Here is a 22,837-nt window from a genome sequence, read left to right as displayed (position 1 = left end):
TATATATATATATGGATTTTTGAACTCAGGGATTTTACGATGAGTACATGGACGGACACAGCACTCTCTTGACAAAGTGGGTATTCAGCTTTCAACTAGGAGAGGACTAGGCAGAAACAGGTTAATGTTTAAACACATCAAACAAAACTGTACAGCACCGCCACGGGGGTGGTTCCTCTAGGTACAACCCCTCTTTCTGCACCATGCAGCTACACATAAGCAGTACAAACACATAAAGGAGGGGTGGGTGCTGTGTCCGTCCATGAACTCAGAAAATTATTTTACGGTGAGTACAAAAATCCTATTTTCTCTTTCCTTCATGGACGGACACAGCACTCTTGACAAAGTGGGATGTCCCAAAGCAGCATCAAAAAAACGTCTCCCCCACAAAAAAACAGAGCTCCTCAACAGAGGGGCCCCAGCCGCTAACTCAGGTGTGTCCTCTCCTGAATCTCCCGCCTAGCCGGGTCATTGACAGTACAGTGCCCCTTTGCAGTGCAGTCTGTTACATTTAAAAGGAAACTGCACTGTAATGTAACATGGCACCGAGGACACTGTGGCACAGCTGTGGACTATAACCCCCCCCCCCCCCCCCCCCGGGCCGTGGAAAAATTGGCTGCCACTATACTGGTCCCTGGGGTCAAAAAGGTTGGGGACTGCTTTTAGGAGGCTTACGGCTTGAATAGAAAGGCCTGCCTCTTTCCAAAATGCTGTAGAGAATGACCCTTGCTCTGTCTGGAAGCAGTGGTCTCTCTGCAGAGGTTTGACAAGCTTCAGCCGATTAAAAGATAACTATGCAGCATCAACTTGTCACACAAGAGGAACAATTTCTGCACAGCTGTGCAATAATCTCACAAGTGTACATAGTAAAACGACAGCTGTTCCCTAGACCTTCATTAAATTACATCAGACAGTGTTGGCTGACCTGCTGTTCTTTTCATTCAATACCCCGCATAGTGAATCACAGGCTAGAAAGAGGTCATCCAGCATTCTCCGAAATGTATATGCCTGTAGGTCAGAGATTTTTTCTATTGTGTATAGGTTGCTTAGGGACCATTCATACTTTTTCCTGCATTAAAAACACAAGTATTTTATCGCCTGAAAAACGCATGCCAAGTAAAGATCCTTTTCATTACGATTTAGTGCTCAGCCTTACTGACCACCACCAGTAAAGCTTTGGGAGGCATTGCATCTAAAATGTTGATATATACACACACACACACACACACACACATATATATACACACACACATACACATATATATATACACACACACACACACACACACACACACACACACACACACACACACATACACACACACACACACACACACACACACACACACACACACACATCCAGATTAATCTCTAGACTATTTTACATATTTCTATAATGTTTACTTCCATTGGCCAGGTTTGTTACGGGTATAATTTAAAAGTGGAACTCCCAATACCCCAAAAATATATTTTTAATAGTTTTTGGTATCATGGTCAAGGGAATAAGTGTGCGCAGCCTATTGCATTAGGGTGTGCACTCTGAAGCTCAAACACATGGTACCGAGCATTTAACTATGTTCATTTAGAAAGGGAAGGGGACGGTAAATTACATATTTACCGTCCCATTCCCCCACTAATTTTATAACATCCCCCTGTGTGTGCGCTCCAGGCAGCCGGTAGAGGGGGACAGGTAGGAAGCCGGAAGCGATGCAGGGGGGGAGCCAGGGCAGTAGGGGCGCACCCTGTGCACACATCTATGGTCAAGGGTCATCAAATGGTGCAGACAGCAACCTTAATTTAACAGACTGGAGAATAGTTAGAACCTTTGCCAAAGCCTTCCTCTACCCGTGACACCGATTTCCCATACTTCTCACTCAATTGGCACTCAAAAATGTAATGCAAGTAAAAAAGATAATAGAGAACTTTGTAACACAATTATTTTAAATCAAGCTGCAGTACATACAAAAAGTCTAAATGAACATTTTTGGACAGATTTACATATTGGGAATAACATTTCTATAATAAAACATACATAGTGTGGCACTAGAGTCAAAAATGAATTTTAGGTCCGTCTCTACAGTTCTACTTGCCGTTTTTTCCTCATTAATACTCCTACCTGCCTTGTTGGAGCTCTTTATGTGCGCAAAGGCACCAATTAGCTGTTCACAGAGAGGCAGCCAATCTTTGGTAAGAAGCTACATCTTGGAAATTGGATCCCAAGTCGGTATTTCACCTTGGGTTCTCTTCAAGGCAGATCTCCAGGTAAAAGCTAAACTGGGACAACTGCCTTTTTTCTTTTTAATTTAATGAGTTCTAAAAATTACTGAACAGTCCTCTTGTGTAAGTTACTGGTGGAATAAGTGCAACGCCAGCCAAATACCTTTGTTTCAGTTTTGGATATACTGAATTTTAATAAAATATTTTTAGCTAACAGGCGTTTTATAAAACAATTACTGGGGTCTGGATTTCAAAAATAAAAATGACCGCCTATGCTTTTAATGACAATTTTATGCACATTGGAACATAAAAAAAAAAAAGACCAACAAATTGAATGTTCCCTTCCCCCTTTTTTTTAAAATGTATTATTATATTTTTTTAACAGGATTTAGGATTGTCTTGTAAAAGAGAATGTTCTTACCAGGTTGGGACACAACCAAAACAAATAGTGACAATGCTGGATAAACAATGAGCTAGGATCTGCTGACTATGAAGTGTTGGTGGACAGTCCAGAGACTGGCCTATTACGCATCAGATTTTTTTTATTTCGTTCTATTTGGAAGTACACTTAGGGCGACAACACTGTCACTCCATATGGTTCATGCAAAGGCAGCAATGTCATTCTACAAGCTGAAGTCAGCTTATAAAAATTCACAATATTATACCAAAAATGTAATTCCATTTAATTTTTTTTTTTTAACCAGTAACTTTATAGAAGAAGACTGTTAACTTTTAAGAATATAGTTATAATTGATGAGAACCCCAAACAAAAACGTAATAAATTGCAACTTGCCATTCTTGGATGTGGTGCACCATTTTTTTTTTTTTAAATACTTTTTCCCTTTTGACCTGGTGATCTTATCTGGTCAGTAAATTTAACTTTGTTTAACCACTTCAATACAGGGCACTTAAACCCCCTTCCTGCCTAGACCAATTTTCAGCTTTCAGTGCTCACACTATTGCTATGTGTTCGAAAATTCTAACACATAGCATAAATGACACCCCAAAAATACATTCTGCTACTCCACCCGAGTATGGCGATACCACACGTGCAAGACTTTTACACAGCCTGGCCACAAAGAGACCCAGCATGCAGGGAGAACCATCAGGCGTTCTAGGAGCATAAATTAAACTTTCCCGACAACCTATCACACTTTTGAAGTTCCTGGAGCACCATAACAATAGAAACACTCACAAAAGGACCCCGTTTGGAAAGCAATCACCCCAATTATACGAGGCTGGAGACAGGTACTCTTTATTTGGGGGGCAATCGGGCACATCACTGTACTGCTGCAACATTTTATTTCAGGTCTCGTCCTCACACACTGAGGAGAGCCCAGAAAATGACACTACAGCCGTTTGTTGACATTTGTGACCGGTTCATTGGCTCTTTACCCCGATCAGGGATGGGCTGTGTCCGAGGGAAACGCCTCATCCTTGAGGGCCACGCATCCCCGGGGCTCACGCATGAGCGGCGATTACGAGCACAACACATCTGACCCGCTGCAATTGGACACAGCCGGTCACATGGCTAAGAGCCATTTTTATCGACTCTTTACCCTCATTGGGGTGGGCTGTTAGAGGCTCCTTATAAACATTTCATCAGGGATGGAATGACCAATTACTTGCTCCACCAGCAGGAGAAAGCCACTGTGATAAATAGAGGGTGTGTGGTCACTTGAATCTTGGTTGAAAAATGGGCAAGTTTCATGTTGAAACCTTGATTAAAACACCTCTTAATATTTAGTACTAAATATATACAGTAATCTAATCATGTCCCTGAGCAACTCTCAGCTGTTATGAACTGCAGTGTTAAAGCAGAACTAAATTCTCTCAATCAACATGAACTATGTTTAATCCATATGCTGGTAACATTAGTAGGTAGTACAGAGAGGGTGTAAAAGTCCTTCAAAAGAACTTGAAGTGTTACGAAAGAGGTCAGGAGATAAAAATATGGAAGCTAAAAATGCATGGAGAGCGGAGAATTACTTGTACCTACTGTATTGGGTGTAGCCAAAAAAAAAAAAAAAATACACTGCACTAGCTTTTCACCGATTAGGAAAAATTCGATTTAGCATAGTTTTCTGCACTGGAGGTTTACAGGAAAGCAGGGACAGTACATGTAATCTCTGCTGTCTAAAAATGACCAAACAGCCAGCCTTTTACTTAACTCCACAATTTAAAGTGTACTCAAAACTATCACAATTGAGTTACATACCGGAAGCATCTTTCCCAGGTGCCTTTCAGTACAGCCACTTTTGAGAGGCCTCGGCTCCTCCTTTCACAGGAAACATAGCCCTAGCTTCAAGATTTAAGCCCCTCCAGCCCGACTGGACTCTCAGTCTTCCAAAAGTACCTCCGACCAGCTGGGGAGACACAAGAACATGCCACGCAAAAACAAACAAACAAAAAAAAAAAACACACGTTAATCCCCCCCGACTGTTCCCCTGCCAGGGACTTATTGCAAACACATTTTTCGGGTGGTTACCGGTGCCGTCCTGAAAGACTCCTGGAAAAGACATTACTAGTATGCAACAGATTGTCGCTAATTGTCTTTCAGGACAGCCACCTTAAAACAAGCACTTCACCTTAGGGTGGGACCACCTCTTGCAGGACCCTCCCCCCCTAAAAAGGCCTGATCCTTAGCGGATAAAAAGGTCCAACCTGTAGTGTTTGACAAATGTGCTACGACCTTTTAACATCCAACTTATGACATCTACATTCCTGTTCACCCACAGGATTTGAACAAAAAGTTGGTTAGAAAAGCCCCCCCCCCCCAATTAAAAGAGCCCTCTGCCCACAAGCTGTCAAAATGTCTGTCTTCCAGTAGATAGAGCCACCAACCGATCGGTGAAGCCCTTGCCTTTTAGCCATTCTTCCTTGGAAGCCACGCAGCAAAATTCCACCACTCTACCTAGGGAAAGCAGAATGGACCCCGAGAAGGTGGTCCTCCCAGATTGGCAGAATCCAGGGAGGTTCCACGCCAGATCCTTCGGGCTCAAGAATAAGAGACCTAACCTTGGTTTTAAAGACAAATGGGAGCAGCTCGTCCAGATAGGCGATCATTGATCATTGAAATGCCCCCGAGTCTCAATGCCTTGACCTTGGTAAAATTGCTAGGGGAAAAGGATAGGACAAAGTGGAGGGCCTGAAACTGAAGGGACGTGTCTTTCCGGGTTCTACTGTCAGCCCGAGAAACTTTTGATAGCTCTCCACGCTGAGAATGTGCAGATAAGCGTGCAGATAAGCGTTCAGGTCTAGGAATACCATTAACCAGCAAGCCCTGGTACATCTGGTCATGGAGTGACAGCGGCTTCTTCTACTCCTCATGGATTCTCAGGGTGGTATGGATGGCTCCCAAGAGATCCTCCACCGGAAAAAGCTTGTAGAGAGAGGGTCTAGAGGACTCACTGTCCAATCCCTTCGACTCCACCTGGAAGCCTAAAGAAGCGCTAACTGGCTCCTCCTCTGCTACTTTTCCTTGAAAAGAAGAGTTTCCTCTCCAAGCCTTGCCATTCTCTGAAGGCTTCCACCCAAACTCATGGACCGGGAACACCCTTTTAAAAAACAAACATGCTGATGTGACTTGGCAATTAGGCATTCGCCTATTTTCAGGACATTCTGCTATTTACTATTTAAAAAGGGGTTGTAAAGGTTCATGTTCTTTTACCTTAATGCATCCTATGCATTAAGGTGAAAAAACATCTGATGATTGCCAGCCCGCCAGCCCCCCGTTTTACTTACCCGAGCCCTGGAAAGTCCCGTGTTGCGAACACTCTTCCTTTGCTCGGTCTTCTCGGCTCTTCATTGGATAGATGGATATTAGCCATTGGCTTTCTCTGCTGTCAACTAACCTCAATGACACGAGGGTCAGGCCGAGTCCTGTAGTCGGGTGCTATGGACACCGAATACAGGACTCGGGAGCGTGCCTACAAGGTAACCCCCTTGGGAGAGCGCTTCCCAAAAGCGGGGAGGAGCCGAGACAGCCGCCGAGGGACCCCAGAAGACGAGGATAGGGGCCACTCTGCAAAACGAGCTGCACAGTGGAAGTATGACGTTTGTGTTTTTTTTATTTTATATTTCAAAGCTTTAGTATCACTTTAAGCTTCAAGCAGGTGATGCACATTTTGGCATCTGAACCCATGCTTTGAGTACTACTAGCCCAGCATGCTAGCCACTAAGCCACTGTTGGCATCATGTTTGGTGATTTCTCAGGTAGGGTATTAAGGTTGGCACTTTTTCAGTGCACCTTAAAAAATTGGTGATAAGCAGCCAGGGGGAGTCTTGCAAATTCAAGCTGGTAACCGTCCTTATGATCCCCAAAAATAAATAATTGGAGGAGACCACTTCCCATTGAAATCCATCCTCTTGTTCATGGGATCTCTCCAAGGTAAGGACTGTATGTCCTCCACAAAAGGAAACCTACGCTTCAGGCCCCAAGGGTTTCCTCTCTGAATCTTGACATTCTTTGATGGCTTCCACCAGAACTTCAGGGTCCAGGAACACCCTCTTCTTCTGTTCCCCCAGGCCCGGATACATCTGGTCATGAAGTGATAGCGGCTTCTTCTCCTGGATTCACAGGGTTGTATGGATGGCTCCTAAGAGCTTCTCCATCTCCTCTAGGGAAAGTTTGTAGTGAGAGGGTCTAGAGGACTCACTGTCCAACCCCTCTGACATGATTGGGAGCCTAAAGAAGCGCCAACTAGTTCCCCAGCTTCTCACTAGTGCCCCCCCCCTGTCCATTCATTAGTGAAGGGTAAGACCAGGGTGGCTGCTGAGCTGGCAAAAGGCTAGCCTGGGGCTGCGTGATCTGAAGGGTTATGAGATTACACATTCAAGACAAACCCACGCTGAGAAGTCATCTAGGTGATAGACGGGTCCTCTTCAAACGCACATCATGTGAATGACATTAACTGTTAACGCCCCACTCTGGGAATTAACACTTCCCCTCCCAGCCTTGTCTGGAGGTCCAAGACATCTGCAAAGTTTAGTAGACTATAGAGAAGCATATGATAAAGAAATATATTATACTTTGAACACTAGATGGCAGCAAAATTGACAGTGAGAAGCCGTCAGAGAAATCACACGACTTCCTGGCTGCCTATAAAAGCTGAACAAGTGCTCAGAGGAATTTCTGGTTTATGTTTCAGCTTCCTGTGTTCCAACACAAGAACATGCAAACTCCAGGCAGATAGCAACCTGGTTGGGATTTGAACTGATGACTCCAGTGCTGGAAGCAAGAGTGCTAACCATTAAGCCATTGTGCTGCTCCTAAGAAGAGTGTCACTGGGAGTGCCCCTAGGACCAACCACCACCAAGGTCCCAGTACCACCTCCCAAACCCTCCGACCACCAAGAGGAGTCTACACCCAAGGACATCTCCCGCTGAGGATTGCAGTGGTCCCGTTTTCCTGAGCAGTTCACGACCCCTCCAGCATTACAGCCAGAGCCTGGCCCTCCCTCATAAGCTGTGGCTGGAACCGGAAACCATGGCCCTAGAATAAGTGCACGTCCCAAACGGCCGGGATGTCACTACGTCCTCCGGCCTAGCCTCGAGCTCCCTTACTGACCACACAGAATGTCTGGGATGAATGGTGCAACTCCGGCGAGGCCCCCCTGGACAGAACGAGAGCAGGCCCCCAAAGCTTCTTCCCCACCCTCAGGAGAAGATGGGGTGGCTAAGTGGCGGACCTAGCGGTACCTTCCACAAGGCCCAAGGCTCCGTCAAAAAATTGTGGGAGAGCTTCTCCCCACAGTGAAAAAACAGCTTCAACCTCCTCGGCTGATAAACCTTGGTTCCCACAAAAGAACAATGCCTGGGGATTGGTCAGGTGACCCCCTAATAGCCCGAGCCCCATCTCTCTCCAGCGATGTCTATGTTTCCCTTGGCCTTCCGGGACTCTCCTCCTGATTAGCTGCAGCTCAGCTTGGGTGCCTCCATTGTAAGCCGCTGGGCAATGGGGGCACTCGTCAGGAGGGAGGGGACAGGAGCAGCAAAGAGGGACCAGAGAAGGAGAATCCAGGCTGCTCGGTGCAAATCCAACTGCACAGAGGTGGTAAGTATAACAGGTTATATGGCTTTAATCAGGTGCTTCCAAAAAATACCCTGCCACTGTAATTCAGGTGCCCGAAAAGGGGCCAGGGACCTGAATAGGGGGTGGCAGCGGCGACCATAGATGCATTGCATGAATCTATCTATGGTGATCAAATACAAAAAACTGGCGCTGAAGTAAATGAATAAAGTGAAAACAATAAAATAACCTGCTGCACAAAAAGTGTTAAAACTTCAAAATGTGATAAACGAATAAGGAGCAGCGCTGGCAACTAAATAGTGAATTAAATAAATTACCTAGTGGTAAAAGCTATAGAAAAGTGCCTGTAAGTAAATATATGAAAATTGCGAATGACAATACAACATGTGCTGTGAATTTAAATGGAATGAGTGTTTCTCAATCTTCTGCGAGTCTAAATTTTCTACGAAAGGATGTATGAATCATCCTTGGGATACCTCACTCACCAGAAATGGCAGATCCTCAGCTTCTCAGTCTGGGATCATGTAGGCAGAAAAAAAATAATAATAAATATATATATATATATAAAAAATATATCTGAGTAAAGCAATTCCTTAAATGAATTGATCGACCTGCAATCGCAGTGGGACATAGTGGGAATAACTCCAATAGAGACCGTGGGTCCCTATTGTACCAATATAGGCGTGTATGGGACATAACCACTAAAACGTTAAAAGACCCCTAAACACAATGGTTATACCCCTTTATGGCACAATAGACTACTCTGAGTTTCTCTTGATCCCTGACACGGAGATATGGTGCGAACATGGATTACATTATCTGCACCACATAATTTCTTAAACACCTAAAACTTTGAGGACCTCCAAAATGAGTTCCTGCTTCCCAATTCTATGCTTTTTAGATTCTTCCTAGTGCGTCACGCAGCCCAAGCTCAGTTTCCCCAGCCTTTGCCACAATCTACACCCAATGGTATCGCAGTGGTTAAGAGTGTGGACCGGCGAAAGCGGATCACTGCTTTTTATGTCATGCTCCTCACCCCATCATCTACCACGCTGGCATACAGCCTTAAACCAAGATGGGAAAGAGGTGGGCCTGATGGGGGATGAGGAGTGGAGTAATGCACTTGACTCATGCAACACTATCTCCAAAGCTCTCCGACAGGCTGACCCAGTTATACGTGGTGCACCGAGCATCTCTCACCCCCTAAGAATTGCCCGCTTTAGACAACAGTCTACCTCGTGCACAAATGTGTAAACAAGCTACGGCACATCTACTTTGGGCGTGCCCGGTCCTTCAGGGTCTGTGGAAGCAGATTGTGGACTTCCTCCATGATGACATGGGATCCCCATTGAACCTGGACCCAAAAAACAGCGCTTACTGGGGATATTCCCTGATTCTGAGATAAACAAATTCACTAAAACATTCTTGCATGAAACATTGTTTTTGGCTAGAAAAATTATAGCCAGACAGTGGATGAGACCCATTCCCCCCAGCTTCAACGACTGGAAACTAGATATAAATAACACACTTCCCTACAAAAAGTTTGTATACATGAACAGAGGTTGTCCAGATAAGTACAACAAAATCTGGGATAGATGGCTTGTGTCAGGGATCTGCCAATAGGTCCTGGCGTGCGCGCATATTACTACACCAGTTCAGCAGCAGCAGCTGCCCGTATCTGTGCGACGGCACGCGCACGACAGGGGAGCGCGCGTGTGCACGTTAGCATGCGATTTCTGCTTTAAAAGCCAGCAAGCTGCAGTGTCACTTTGCTGTCTGATCTGCAGCATTGTGCATAGATTCTGTGACTCTGTTGAACCCGTTATCTGTACTGACCCGGCTCCGTCTGACCATCCGAACCTCTCCAGCCCGACCCTTGGCTTGCTCTGACCTCGCTTTGCCTTATACCTACCGTTGCCAGACTTCCTGCCTGAACCTTGACCACGCTTTAGCCTACGAGATCCTCTGCCTGACTACGTGTTTGACCCGGCCTGTCTGACCCCGCTACTGTCTGATCACGCTGTACTAACCCGGCTTCCTTACTCAGCTCCGGCTGCCGCTGTTCCAGCTCCAGAGTCGCTGACTCTTCTCCTCTGCAATAGCCGTTCCTGAAGGACCAGCATCCTGTGCCTGATTACTGCCATCACCCAGGCACTCCTACCCCACTGCGCTTCCGAGCCCGCTGTCTCCAATCCAGCGACTCCTGAGCCAGGGCTGTAAGAGAGGCCTCCTCCTGCAACTAGGCTCTGACTACTAGGTACGTTCTCGTACATAACAGCTTGAGTCTGCAGACACATGCGCTGATGGCCCGTAAAACTATAAATCCTTCTAGCATGCACATAGGGTTTTCCGCTCATTGGATAGTTACTGAGTCCAGTGTTCAATCTGAACACGTTTTTTTGATCTGCTGTGCCTATATGTGTACAGGCCACATTTGCTTTATGCATTTCTCCAGTATTGCCTTGCAACTTGCAGAACTATGTTCCAAATGTAAATTGTTCAATAAAATCGTAAAAAAGAAAAGAAAAAAAAAAGAAGAATTGATCGACAGATGCTTGATAGCAGCAGGAATATCACGTTCCACCGATAAGTAAAGAAAAAGATCATATAGTGAAATACCGCTGGGCATCTATATCAAGCGCTACTTGCAGAAAAACTTCTGCGATCGCCGCTCGTATAGTGTGCGCTCCACGGAGGCAGGAAATTCCGGTTCGCCGCGAACCAGAAGTTACGTCGACGTGTTTCGCACCTCTTCCAGGGCATCACAGACATCATATCCAGTTAGCATATGCTCAAATTTATACTAGAAGGGGGAAAGACTCCTCCCGAAGGGAAGAATAAAGACCAATCACGGTCAATGTAAATATACTCCCACTTCCTCCCGATACATCATCTCCTGTTTGCCAGCCAGAAATATTAAAGTGTGTTTTTGTTCTTCTGTTAAAAAACAAAAACAGTTTTGTCTTCAATAAAAAGAACAGTTAAAACCATGTATACATAAAATTAAAGGGTCACTAAAGGAAAAAAAAAATTTGCCTAAAATTAATGTCTGCAAGGTAGACAGACAGAATAGTGTAATGATTCTGTTAAAAAATGAGTAAATACCTATTAAATTCCTTCATCTATATCACCTCCCGGAATTCTAGTTTCTGTTCTCTCATTCACTTCCTGGTTTGCATCGCTCGTTCATGTAAGAACTACATTTCCCAGTATGAATTGTGGCACGCCCAGTAACTCACACCTCCTTGAAGTCTCTAACACGTAGAGAGTGTCCTGCCACACAGATGTAGTTCCCAGGAGGGGGTGAGCACGTTACTGACCACCGCAGTAAAGCCTCCCATCACGGTGGTCAGTAAAATCAGACAAGCAGGAAGTGAACAGAACAGAGAAGAAATAGAGCAACTTCTGAGCAAAAACGAACAATGAGGAAGTGAAAAGAGGAATGTCTGCAGGTAAAGGATGCTTATTATGAAAAAAAAAAATTCCTTTACAACCCCCTTTAAAATATGATGTTAGGAACCAATTATGGCAATACAAAAACATATAAATCTATAAACCACAAAGTTATACACCAATCAATTTTATTTCATTCACCATTTAGTTGCCAGCGCTGCTCCTTATTCGTTTATCATATCTATGGTGATAGACAGGTGGCAGGAGAGAGCGGGCGGCTACCGTGCGCCCCTTATGGACGCACCGCCACCGTGTCCCTGTCTTCAACCACCTGACACTCCATGCAGCAAACGATTACCAAATAGAAACCTTTGCTCTTCTGCTACATACCTCCTCTGATAAAATCTCACCCCTGTCTTGCCCTGGCCACTTCTGTCTACAAGAGTTTGCTCACATTCTTACTGGACACACTTTTTCCTCTCACTACATGCAGACTCAGGCTCTGACCATTTGGCAGATTGACAACATCAGAAATCTCAAGAGACATAGTTGTGCACTGGAGGCACTTGCTAGCTTTCACCCTATATAAATCTGCCTAAAATACAACTCCTCCCTACGTGCTGCCAAACAAGCCTATATAATACTCTGTCATTCAGTTCTTATCGGCTCTTCTCTACCTTTACTTATCTACTTGGTCCACTATCACCTCCACGCAGTAACTCCCTCACTGCACAGGAGATTGCCAATCACTTCAAAAACAAGATTAATGCAATTAATGCATATCCCCAGTACATACAGTTTCTCGCAAAAGTGAGTACACCCCTCCACATTTTTGTACATATTTTATTATATCTTTTCATGTGACAAGACTGAAGAAATTACACTTTGCTACAATGTAAAGTAGTGAGTGTACAGCTTATAGAACAGTGTAAATTTGCTGTCCCCTCAAAATAACTCAACACACAGTCATTCATGTCTAAGCCGCTGGCAACAAAAGTGAGTACACCCGTAAGTGAAAATGTCCAAGTTGGGCCCAATTATCCATTTTCCCTCCGTGGTGTCATGTAACTCAGTGTTACAAGGTCTCAGCTGTAAATGGGGAGCAGTTGTGTGAAATTTGGTGTTATCGCTCTCACTCTCTCATACTGGTCACTGGAAGTTCAACATGGCACCTCATGGAAAAGAACTCTCTGAAGATCTGAAAAAAAGAATTGTTGCTCCACATGAAGGTGTCCTAGGTTATAAGAAGATTGTCAAGACCCTGAAACTGAGCTGCAGTATGGTGGCCAAGACCATACAGCGTTATAACAGGACAGGTTCCACTCAGAACAGGCCTCGCCATGGTTGACCAAAGAAGTTGAATGCACATGCTCAGTGTCATATCCTTGGGGAATAGAAGTATGAGTGCTGCCAGCATTGCTGCAGAGGTTGAAGGGTCAACACTATCTGGCAAAGCAAGCTACTGTTCATGAAAAAAAATGCAAGTTAGGCTTACCGGTAACTTGTTTTCCAGTAGGCTTTCAGGACAGCACCTGAGAGATATCATGGCTCCTCCTCCACAGGAAACACCTCCACCAATCAAGTCTTTAAAAGGGAAGCCTCCCCTTCCACTCTCCAGTTGGTTGTAGAGACCTCCAGCCCCGGCTGCAACACATAAGTGACAGTTATTACATAGTATTACAGCAGAATCTTTACATAAGAAAAAACCAAGGGCGGGTTGCTGCTGTCCTGAAAGCCTACTGGAAAACAAGTTACCGGTAAGCCTAACTTGCATTTTCCCAAAACGGCTTTCAGGACAGCACCTGAGAGGACAGTCGAGACTTACCCCCTTAGGGTGGGACCACAGCCTGTAAGACTTTTCTTCCGAACGCCTGATCATCTGCCGTCATTAGATCAAGTCTGTAATGACGGGCAAAGGTAGACAAGCTTGACCAGGTGGCTGCTCTGCAGATCTGTTCGGGGGTGGCACCAGCTCTTTCTGCCCAACTTACCGCAGCTGCTCTAGTAGAGTGAGCTCTTAGATTCTCCGGACATTCTTTACCTGAGATTGAATAAGCATTTGAGATGGCCATCCTGAGCCATCTGGCAATGGTTCCTTTTGACGCCTGCTTTCCTTTTTTATCACCGGAAAATAAAATAAACAAGGCATCTGAACGTCTATATGCTTTTGTGGTTTCCAAGTAACATAAAACAGCTCTCTTGACATCCAAGGTATGGAATTCTTCTTCCTTTCTTCCTTTTGGATTAGAGCAAAATGAAGGCAGTATAATTTCTTGAGACCGATTTTTGAACGAAGCAACTTTCGGTAAAAAACTTGGGTCTGGTTTTAACACAATTCTGTCCGAAAAAATTAAACAAAAAGGTTCTCTGACGGACAAGGCTTGTAACTCGCTGATCCTGCGAGCTGTAGTGACAGCCACTAAAAAAACGGTTTTTAACGTTAATAACTTAAGAGACGCTATATTCAAAGGTTCAAAAGGTTCCTTGGTCATGGCCTGTAAGACTACTGGCAAATCCCATGCGGGACAATCCTTTACCACTATCGGTCTGGACCTAACCAGGGCTTTAAAGAACCTTATTACTAATGGATCTGCTGAAACAGATCTTTCTAGGAATACCCCCAGAGCGGCTACTTGAACCTTCAGGGTGCTCACCGCTAACCCTTTGTCGGCTCCTTCCTGAAGAAATTCCAAGATAGAGGAAGTTTCTTCTACAAATCTGCCTGATACAGAGCACCATGTATTGAAAGTCTTCCAGACTTTGAAATAGATAGCCCTCGTGACCTGTTTCCTACTCGACGGGAGAGTTGCTATTAATCTGGCCGAAAACCCTTTTCTCCTGAGGAGTTGCTCCTCAGAAGCCAAGCCGTAAGACTTAGTTTTTTTATGTCTCGGTGAAACAGAGGACCTTGTAAAAGCAGGTCGTGTCTCAGAGGTAGATGCCAGAACGGTCTGATTTGCATCAGTAGAAGGGCAGAAAACCAAGGCCTTTTGGGCCAAAATGGGGTGATCAGGATTACTGTAGTATTTTCCCTCTTCATTTTTGCTATGACCTGCGGAATGAGCTGGAAAGGGGGAAAAGCATAACAAAGATGGAAATTCCAGCTGTGTGCTAGGGCGTCCGTCCCCGCAGCTGACTTGCTCCTGTCTAAGGAGAAGAACTGAGAGATCTGTGCATTCTCTTGATTCGCAAACAAATCTATCGCTGGCTGTCCCCACTTTTCTGTTATCAGACTGAACACTTCCGGGTTCAACTGCCAGTCCGCTTCCCGAATCAAATTTCTGCTTAAGAAGTCTGCCACGCAATTCAGGGTCCCCTTTAGATGGACTGCGGACAAGGATAGAGTATGGGACTCTGCCCACCTTAGGATCTTTCCGGCTAAGACCTGAAGCCCTTTGCTTCTGGTGCCCCCTTGTCTGTTGACATAGGCCACTGTTGTGGCATTGTCCGATAGGACCTGTAAATGTTGTCCTCCTACTTCTGAAGCGAAGGCCAGTAAAGCCAATTCTACCGCCTTTAATTCCCTCCAATTTGAGGAATTTCTCGCCTCTCCTGCGGACCATGACCCCTGGGTCCAACGACTGTTCATGTGGGCCCCCCACCCCCAGGAGCTGGCGTCTGTCGTTATCCTTACTTGGGATGGGAAGGACCACAACAGACCCACCGACAGTCTTTCCTGGTCTCTCCACCACCAGAGGCTCCTTTTCACCTTGGTGGGAATTTTTACCAGTAAGTCTAAGGACTTCTGATCGCGGTCCCAGACCTTTAATAAAAATTCCTGCAGCGGTCTGAAGTGGGTCCTGGCCCAGGGCACTGCAGGTATAGAGGAAGTCAGGGTTCCTAGGACTGACATAACCTCCTGATGGAAATCTCCTGACTGCCTTGTAGAAGAGAAACCATCTCTATCCAAAAAAAAAACAGTAAGGGTGAGAACCACACGTCTCCCAGGCAGCCCTGAGAGATATCATGGCCCCCACCGGAGGTGTTCCTCCAGCTGGAGGAAACACAAAAAACTGGAGAGTGGAAGGGGAGGCTTCCCTTTTAAAGACTTGATTGGTGGAGGTGTTTCCTGTGGAGGAGGAGCCATGATATCTCTCAGGTGCTGTCCTGAAAGCCGTTTTGGGAAAAAGTGATCTTTTTAATTTGTCTGTAGGGATGGCATTCTGACCACCCCTGCAAGGGGGGGAAAGCTTCCCATTAGCCATCAATGCAAGGGGCATTTTTCCCCCCTTTTTCACTAATGATTTGGTGTCTCCTGACACCTGAACATTTCAAGGGTTCCTCTGGGATAAAATGTGAAAAAGGGTGCCCTTTCTGCACCCCACTGTTGGTCAGAATAGCTGCACATCACAATAATGTGCCAATGGAAAAGAAAAGTGGAAGAACAGACATAAAAACTCACTGTATTCAATTAGAAAAATTGGATACAACTGGCAACTGACAGACCAAAAGATGAGCAGGATATAATAGGAAATGCTAAATATAGGACATGGTTCATTTTTTGGGGGGAGGCAGCTTAACCACTTCAGCCTCAGAAGGATTTACCCCCTTAATGACCAAGCCATTTTTTTTACGATACGGCACTGCGTTACTTTAGCTGACAATTGCATGGCCGTCAGACGCTGTACCCAAATAAAAGTAATGGCTGTGATCTGCGATTTTTAGTGGGACTGCGACATTGCGGCACACAGATCGGACACCTAACTTACATTCTTGATATGTTTTTGAGAACCAGTCACATTACAGGGATCAGTGCTAAAAATATGCACCGACATTGTACGAATGGCACTGGCAAGGAAGGGGTTAAATGTGAGCTCTGGGTGTGTTTACCAACTATATGGGGAATGGGCTGCCTGGGACAACACAGATACGTCTTCCTGCACAGCAGAAAGACAGGATCTCCGTGTCATCCCCTGACATAACTGAGATCTGCCTTGTTTACTTTGGCAAATCTTCATTCTTTGCAAGGATTGATCGCAGGCAGCCCCAGAATGACTCGTGACTGGCTTGCCTGCTGGCCAATGGGCGCGCGCCCACAGAAAGTCGTGTACGAGCGATTTGTGCGGGAGTACAACTGGCGTAGCTGGTCGGCAATCGGTTAAAGAAGAACTGCAGTCTGCTCACATAATTTGTAATAAAATCATCTTTGCTATCCTGAAGCTTCCCTCCAACCACTCTGCATATTTTAGATATATTGTGATTCTGTACTTGCCAAATATGCTGCAGAAATCTCCCTCCATCGAGTCTGGCTGCAGACATTTTAACTGTGGGCAGCTGAGGCCACGGTCTGTTCACTTCCTGGATTTACACAGACACACCTCCAGCTATGCAGCTCTCATTGGCCCTCTTATGATTCATCCCCCCTCACTTTCCGGCAAACACTCGAGAGTGAGATAGAGAGCTGTACATGATGTCATAAGTCTAGGCTTTTTACCAGACACGAAGTGGGCTGTTTAAGGTATTTACTGGCAGAAAAAAAAAGTTTTACTATCCAAAGTTAAAACAAGGAGTAGGAGGATTTAAATAGATGGAAAGATGATTTTTTTTTTTTTACTGAGGTCCGCTTCCACACAAAAATTTTACTTCCGTTTTAAGGGAAAGGCGACCCCCTGACATGCCACATTTGGCATGCAATTTTTTTTGTGGGGGGCACTTCCTCCCTGGGCACTGCGTCGCCGGAAGGAAGGTCACCTCTCCCCCTCGGCAATCATCTGGGACATGTCACAGGTCCCAGATAATTGCTCGGCCAATCACGGTGAGCGAAGCCACAGCCGGGCGCCCACAGTAGTGATGCTGGCGTCGTAGAGAGGAGGGAAAGAGGAGCGAGGCTTCGTTCCCCCGCATTGCTGGACCCTGGGACAAGTAAACGTCTGATTATTAAAAAAGTCAGCAGCTGCAGTATTTTTATTTTAGTAGGAACTTCGCTTTAAAGAGTAACTTCATATATCTCTTCAGAAAACAAAACCTATCTCTGGATAATCAATCAATGTACACTACAGGGAATATAAACAAAACATTTCTTGCTGTAAAAGGGATGTTCCTTTGTGTCACCAGACTTATTGCATACTCATTCTTAATGGGAGGATCTGGTTCATTATCACTCAGCTGGTGAACTCTTATCATACAGAAAGACAACAGTGTTTGCATACTTTTAGAAGCAATGGGAAATCTCACCATAGCTTACATTCTTGTTGCAGCAGGTGCCGAATATTAAAACATGATGATTGAAAAGTAAAAAGGGTCATTTTTAATAACATTAACGGAGAAGTATATACAGGAGTGAAGTTAGTTCTGCATTCCTGGGACTTGTTTTCAGCCAACAGCCACTTTAACCTACAGCTAAGACTTGATTAAGGCTTACCTGTAGGTTCAACAAATATCTCCTAAACCTGCACGGTTTAGGAGATATTTGCAGAAAAGACTGCACCGATGTCTACTGAGCGTGCCGTTAGTGAAGGCGATTGTGCCGTCACTGATGGCTCCAGCGCGGGAGGGACGTCATCGCGGCTCCGACCAATCACAGCGCCAAAGTCGAGATACCCGCAAGTCACTCAGTTATCATGATGGAGGAGAGGAACGAGAGTCGCTTCAATCTCAGGTTAGTAATTCATGATGAGCTAGTATGCTATGCATACTAGCTCATTATGCCTTTCTCTTGCAGGGTATAAAAAAAAAAAGTTTTAGAGGGTGTACTTCCTCTTGAAGAAGTCACCACACAATCTCATTTCACAACCCCGTTTAGATCTACCAACTCTGCATTGCAAGGGCATCAGAGTTAAGGCTTCATGCACACTGGAAGCTAAAAAAAGCTATAACAAAATGCCAGTAGCTTTGCAGGGAGCCTTTCAATGTTTTTTTAGCTTTATTAGCTTTTTTTTTTTTTTATGGATTAAAAAAAAAAAAAGCTAAAAACCGCTGGCCGGCTGCGTTTTTGAGCATTTATTAGCGTTTTGAGCGTTTTTTCCCCCGAGAAACAACGGCACTTTGAACGCGATTTTCGGACGTTCAGAAAGAAGTCCATAATCTCCACTGCTCATTAACGCTAAAAAAACATCCATGTGTACTTCACTTTGGCGGTTATTTACTAAATGCAAATCCACTGTGCACTGCAATCACTGTAGATCTGAGGGGGACATGCAAGGAAAAATAATAAAAATAAACAGCATTTTTGCTTGTACACGATTGGATGATAGAAATCAGTAGAGCTTCCCCTGATTTCAGATCTTTCCCTCAGATCTACAGCAACTGCACTTGTAATACAAAGTGGATTTGCCTTTTGTAAATCAACCCGTTTGTCCCATAGCCAGGACAGGAAGTGAGAGAAAATCTCTGCAAATTAAGGGAATCTCTTGGGACCCCCAGGTCCCACTAGTGTTCCCGATGGAAGATTTTTTTTATGTTCACTTTCAATAATAATGTTAAAGACAAATCGCGAGGGTGATACTTCATAATGGTGACACAAACCACAATACAAAAACTGCCACATGTTCTAATCCATCTCCACTATCCAAAACAAAAAACAAACAAACAAACAAACACACACCTTTTGCCATTAGTTATACTTTAAAATACATTTCCAGATGTAAGGAAACCCCTGCTAAAACCAGTTAATCGGGGGAGTGGGGGCAATGGTAAAAAAATATTTCCCCTCCCCCTTACAGTAGCGGTCAGAACACATTATCTTTACAAACAGCTAAAAAGATCATTGGTGTCATGCAGCTGACTCTTCCAAGTTGAACTATATAGACACTAGCGATGGGCTTCTTCGAAATTCCACATGCCCAATCCCGCCAGGAAGCCAACACTAATCACAGGCAGCAAGACCCCTTTCACACGTTTTAGCGTTAGGCCGGAGTGCTTTCACACTGGGGCGGTGCGCTTTCGGGACATTAGAAAAAGTCCTGCAAGGAGCAGTTTAGGAGTGCTGTACACAGTGCTTCTAAAATGCACCTGCCCATTGCAATGAACTGGCAGCGCTTCCGAAACGCCTGAAAAGCGCGGCAACGCGGGCATTTTTTACCCCTTCTTTGTGGTTAAAAGCTCCCCGCTAGCGGCCGAAAATCGCAGTTTAAAAACAGCGATAATGCGATGCTAAAACAAATGCCGCTTTACCACTAACACACGGGCGACCCCAGTGCGAAAGAGATCCAAGACATTTCCCAAACTCTGCAGCTGCAGACAGGGAAATGTCTTACTGCCTGCGATTAGCGCTGTGCAGTGTCGGCTTCCTGGTGGGGTTTCAAACGCACCCGAGCCCATCTCTAAGGCCCCATTCACACCTGAGCGTAGCGTTTGAGCATTTTTTCCAGAGTTTTGTCGCGCGTTTGCATACAGCGTTATCCGACGTTGTTAAACTTTGGCGTTTTTTATTTTAGCCAATAGGAAAAATGATCATCTCTTTAATCATTTGTTGCTATGTTTTTAGATTTTTTTTTTTATCTTCTTCCTGGGCGAATATTCTATTTCACAGAGCGGATTAAAGCGACAAAACGCCTGTAGAAACGCTCGTTGTCGCACTAGATGCTTGAATCAAGCGTTTCCATTCATTTCTATGGGAATACAAATCAAAAACGCCCAAATCAACCCAATTCGAGCGACAAAAAAGGGTCCGGAACTTGTTTGAGCTTCAGGCGTTAAGATGTTTTGGAGTGGAGATGTAAACAATCTCCATTGAGAATAATGGATTCCCCCCCTCTAGCAGTGGCGTCACTAGGGTTGGTGTCACCCGGTGCGGTAAAACATGGTGTCACCCCCCCCTCTGTCTAGGCTGCCCAGCACCAAGCAGACAGCGCACGGGGCGCACCCCAAACCAGCCCCTGTAAATGATAGTATAGGGCAGTATAGTGCCAGTATAGGGCAAGTTAGGGTTGCATAGGGCAGGTTGGGGTGGTACAGGGCAGGTTGGGGTGGTATAGTGCAAGTTAGGGTGGCATAGGGCAAGTTGGGATGGCATGGGAAAGGTTGGGGTGGTACAGGGCAAGTTAGGGTGGCATTGGGCAGGTTGGGGTGGTATAGGGCAAGTTAGGGTGGCATAGGGCAGATTGGGGTGGTACAGGGCAAGTTAGGGTGGCACAGGGCAAGTTGGGGTGGCATGGGAAAGTTTGGGGTGGTACAGGGCAGGCTGGGATTGGATTGCACAGGGCAGGCTGGGCATGTCAGCAAAAAAAAAAAAACACGGGATGGTGTCACCCCTCTAGCGGGTGTCACCCGGTGCGGACCGCACCCCCCTAGCAACGCCTCTGCCCTCTAGCGTTTTGGAGCTTCATGCTACAAAACGCTTAGGTGTGAATGCAGCCTAGGCTGCTCAGTTTTCTAAAAGCAGATTGTACAATGTCTGCACAATCAGTTTGTGAGATGTATGGGCAGCTTTGCACTACATGAGCAATCTCTGACATTGGCAATCAAGAAACACACTTAAAGCATAAAGCATGAAGAATGATGAGCCCATACACACATAGCATACAAACAGCAGTTGCCTGTCTCTCTATGTACACTTTGTACCCAGAAGTCATTCCTATGATCACTGTGGATGATTGCATTCCTCCAAGCCTTGTTCTATATAATAAACTGAGAGCAGATGTGCCAGCATTGCTCCTTCACTCACCATTGCATCGTACTGCAGGTAATTCATGAAGTGTGCCGCTTCCATGCCACCATACACATTGAACCAGATCGTCCCCTGGAACTGGTCCCCCCCATCCAGTAACAAGACATTCTCTTTGCTGCCGCGGATCTCCTTAATCTTGGTGAGCCTCCTGGCCACCCCTCCATAACAATCCTTGGGATCACCACACTTCCCAGAGTCCCTGCTGGTCTGCTCTACACGGGCATGGACATCATTGGTGTGCAGGATGGTGATCTGATAGGTGAGTACCAGTGTGCACAGGTGACAGATCACCAGGGATAGGCACAGCAGCTGCATAGTCATTGCCAGTGTGACAAGTGCCCTCTCCTGTCTGTGTGTGCTCCGATCTCTCCAGGAGGAGGACCGATCAGGGGAGGTGGGTGGCACTGATGGAGGCAGAAACTAAAACATACAAACTTCCCTACTACTATACATGTGCTTCCAATCCACACAGGGATCTAATCATCAAAGAGGCTGAGTTACTACTAGAGAGTGCAAAATCTGGTGCAGCTGTGCATGGCAGCCAACTTCAGCTTGTTCGATTAAGCTTCGACAAAAACGGATTGGTTTCTATGCCTAGCTGCACCAGATTTAGCACTCTCCAGTTTAGTAAATCAACCTCAAAGAGTACCCAAACCTAAAGGCTCGTACGCACTATAAGAAAATAGGGGGAACATTTTCATCCAAAGAATCTTCGTCCGATTTTCGCATAGTGTGTACACAACTTTCCACAGCCGATTCCTAAATTTTCATACGAAAACTCCAAAATTGTTCTTGTACGGGAACGGAATAAACGATTTTCGTTTAATGTGTAACGGAAAAGAAAACGGCACATGATCAGCAACAATAAAAAGACATTGTCGCATGAGAATATTCGTAACAATTTCTGTACTAATTTTCTTTTATTTTTTGAGAAAAATCAGACGAGCGTTTGCCTGATTTTCTTAAAGTGTGTACCCCACCTAAAGCAGAGTTCCACCCAAAAATGGAGCATCCGCTTTAAGTGAAGGTGACCCCCTGGCATGTAATTTTTTTTGGGGGGGCGCTTACTAGGGTTGCCAACTCATCCCTTTAACCTCCCTGGCGGTATGATTCTTTCAGAAAAAACATGCTGAAAGCGGTACCATTATTTGCAAGGAAATTTGGCGTTTTATATTGTAGGTCTGTAATTTTTAGAAATAACCACTTAACCACTTGCCGACGGCGCACCGTCATTATACGTCCACAAGGTGGCTCTGCTGGGCGAGAGCACGTAATATGACGTCCTCTCTCCCAGCCGCCACTAGGGGCGCGCGCGCCCCCGCGCGCCCCCGACTCCCGTGCGTGTGCCCGGCAGGCGCGATCGCCGCCGGGCACACGCGATCGCTCGGTACAGAGCGGGGACCGGGAGCTGTTTGTGTAAACACACAGCTCCCGGTCCTGTCAGCAGGGGAAATGCTGATCTTCGGTTCATACAATGTATGAACCGAGGATCAGTGTTTCCCCTAGTAAGGCCACCCCCCCCCACAGTAAGAACACACCCAGGCATACTTAACCCCTTCCCCGCCCCCTAGTGTTAACCCCTTCACTGC

The 22,837-nt window shown here is 45.5% G+C and overlaps 1 protein-coding gene across 1 annotated transcript in view; it reads right to left on the bottom strand.

Moving 5' to 3' along the window:
• NT5E (5'-nucleotidase ecto) overlaps positions 1 to 21,671 on the bottom strand; it is a 115,866-nt gene extending 94,195 nt beyond the window's left edge. Inside the window, exon 1 of the mRNA XM_040350051.1 lies at positions 21,246 to 21,671. Coding sequence (XP_040205985.1) covers positions 21,246 to 21,569 — 324 coding nt within the window. The 5' untranslated portion in view covers positions 21,570 to 21,671. The remainder of the gene's footprint in view (positions 1 to 21,245) is intronic.
• Positions 21,672 to 22,837: the final 1,166 nt, after the last annotated feature.

This window comes from Rana temporaria, chromosome 4 (assembly GCF_905171775.1).
Source record: "Rana temporaria chromosome 4, aRanTem1.1, whole genome shotgun sequence".
Lineage (NCBI taxonomy): Eukaryota > Metazoa > Chordata > Amphibia > Anura > Ranidae > Rana > Rana temporaria.
This window is presented reverse-complemented; position numbering and strand designations above follow the sequence as displayed.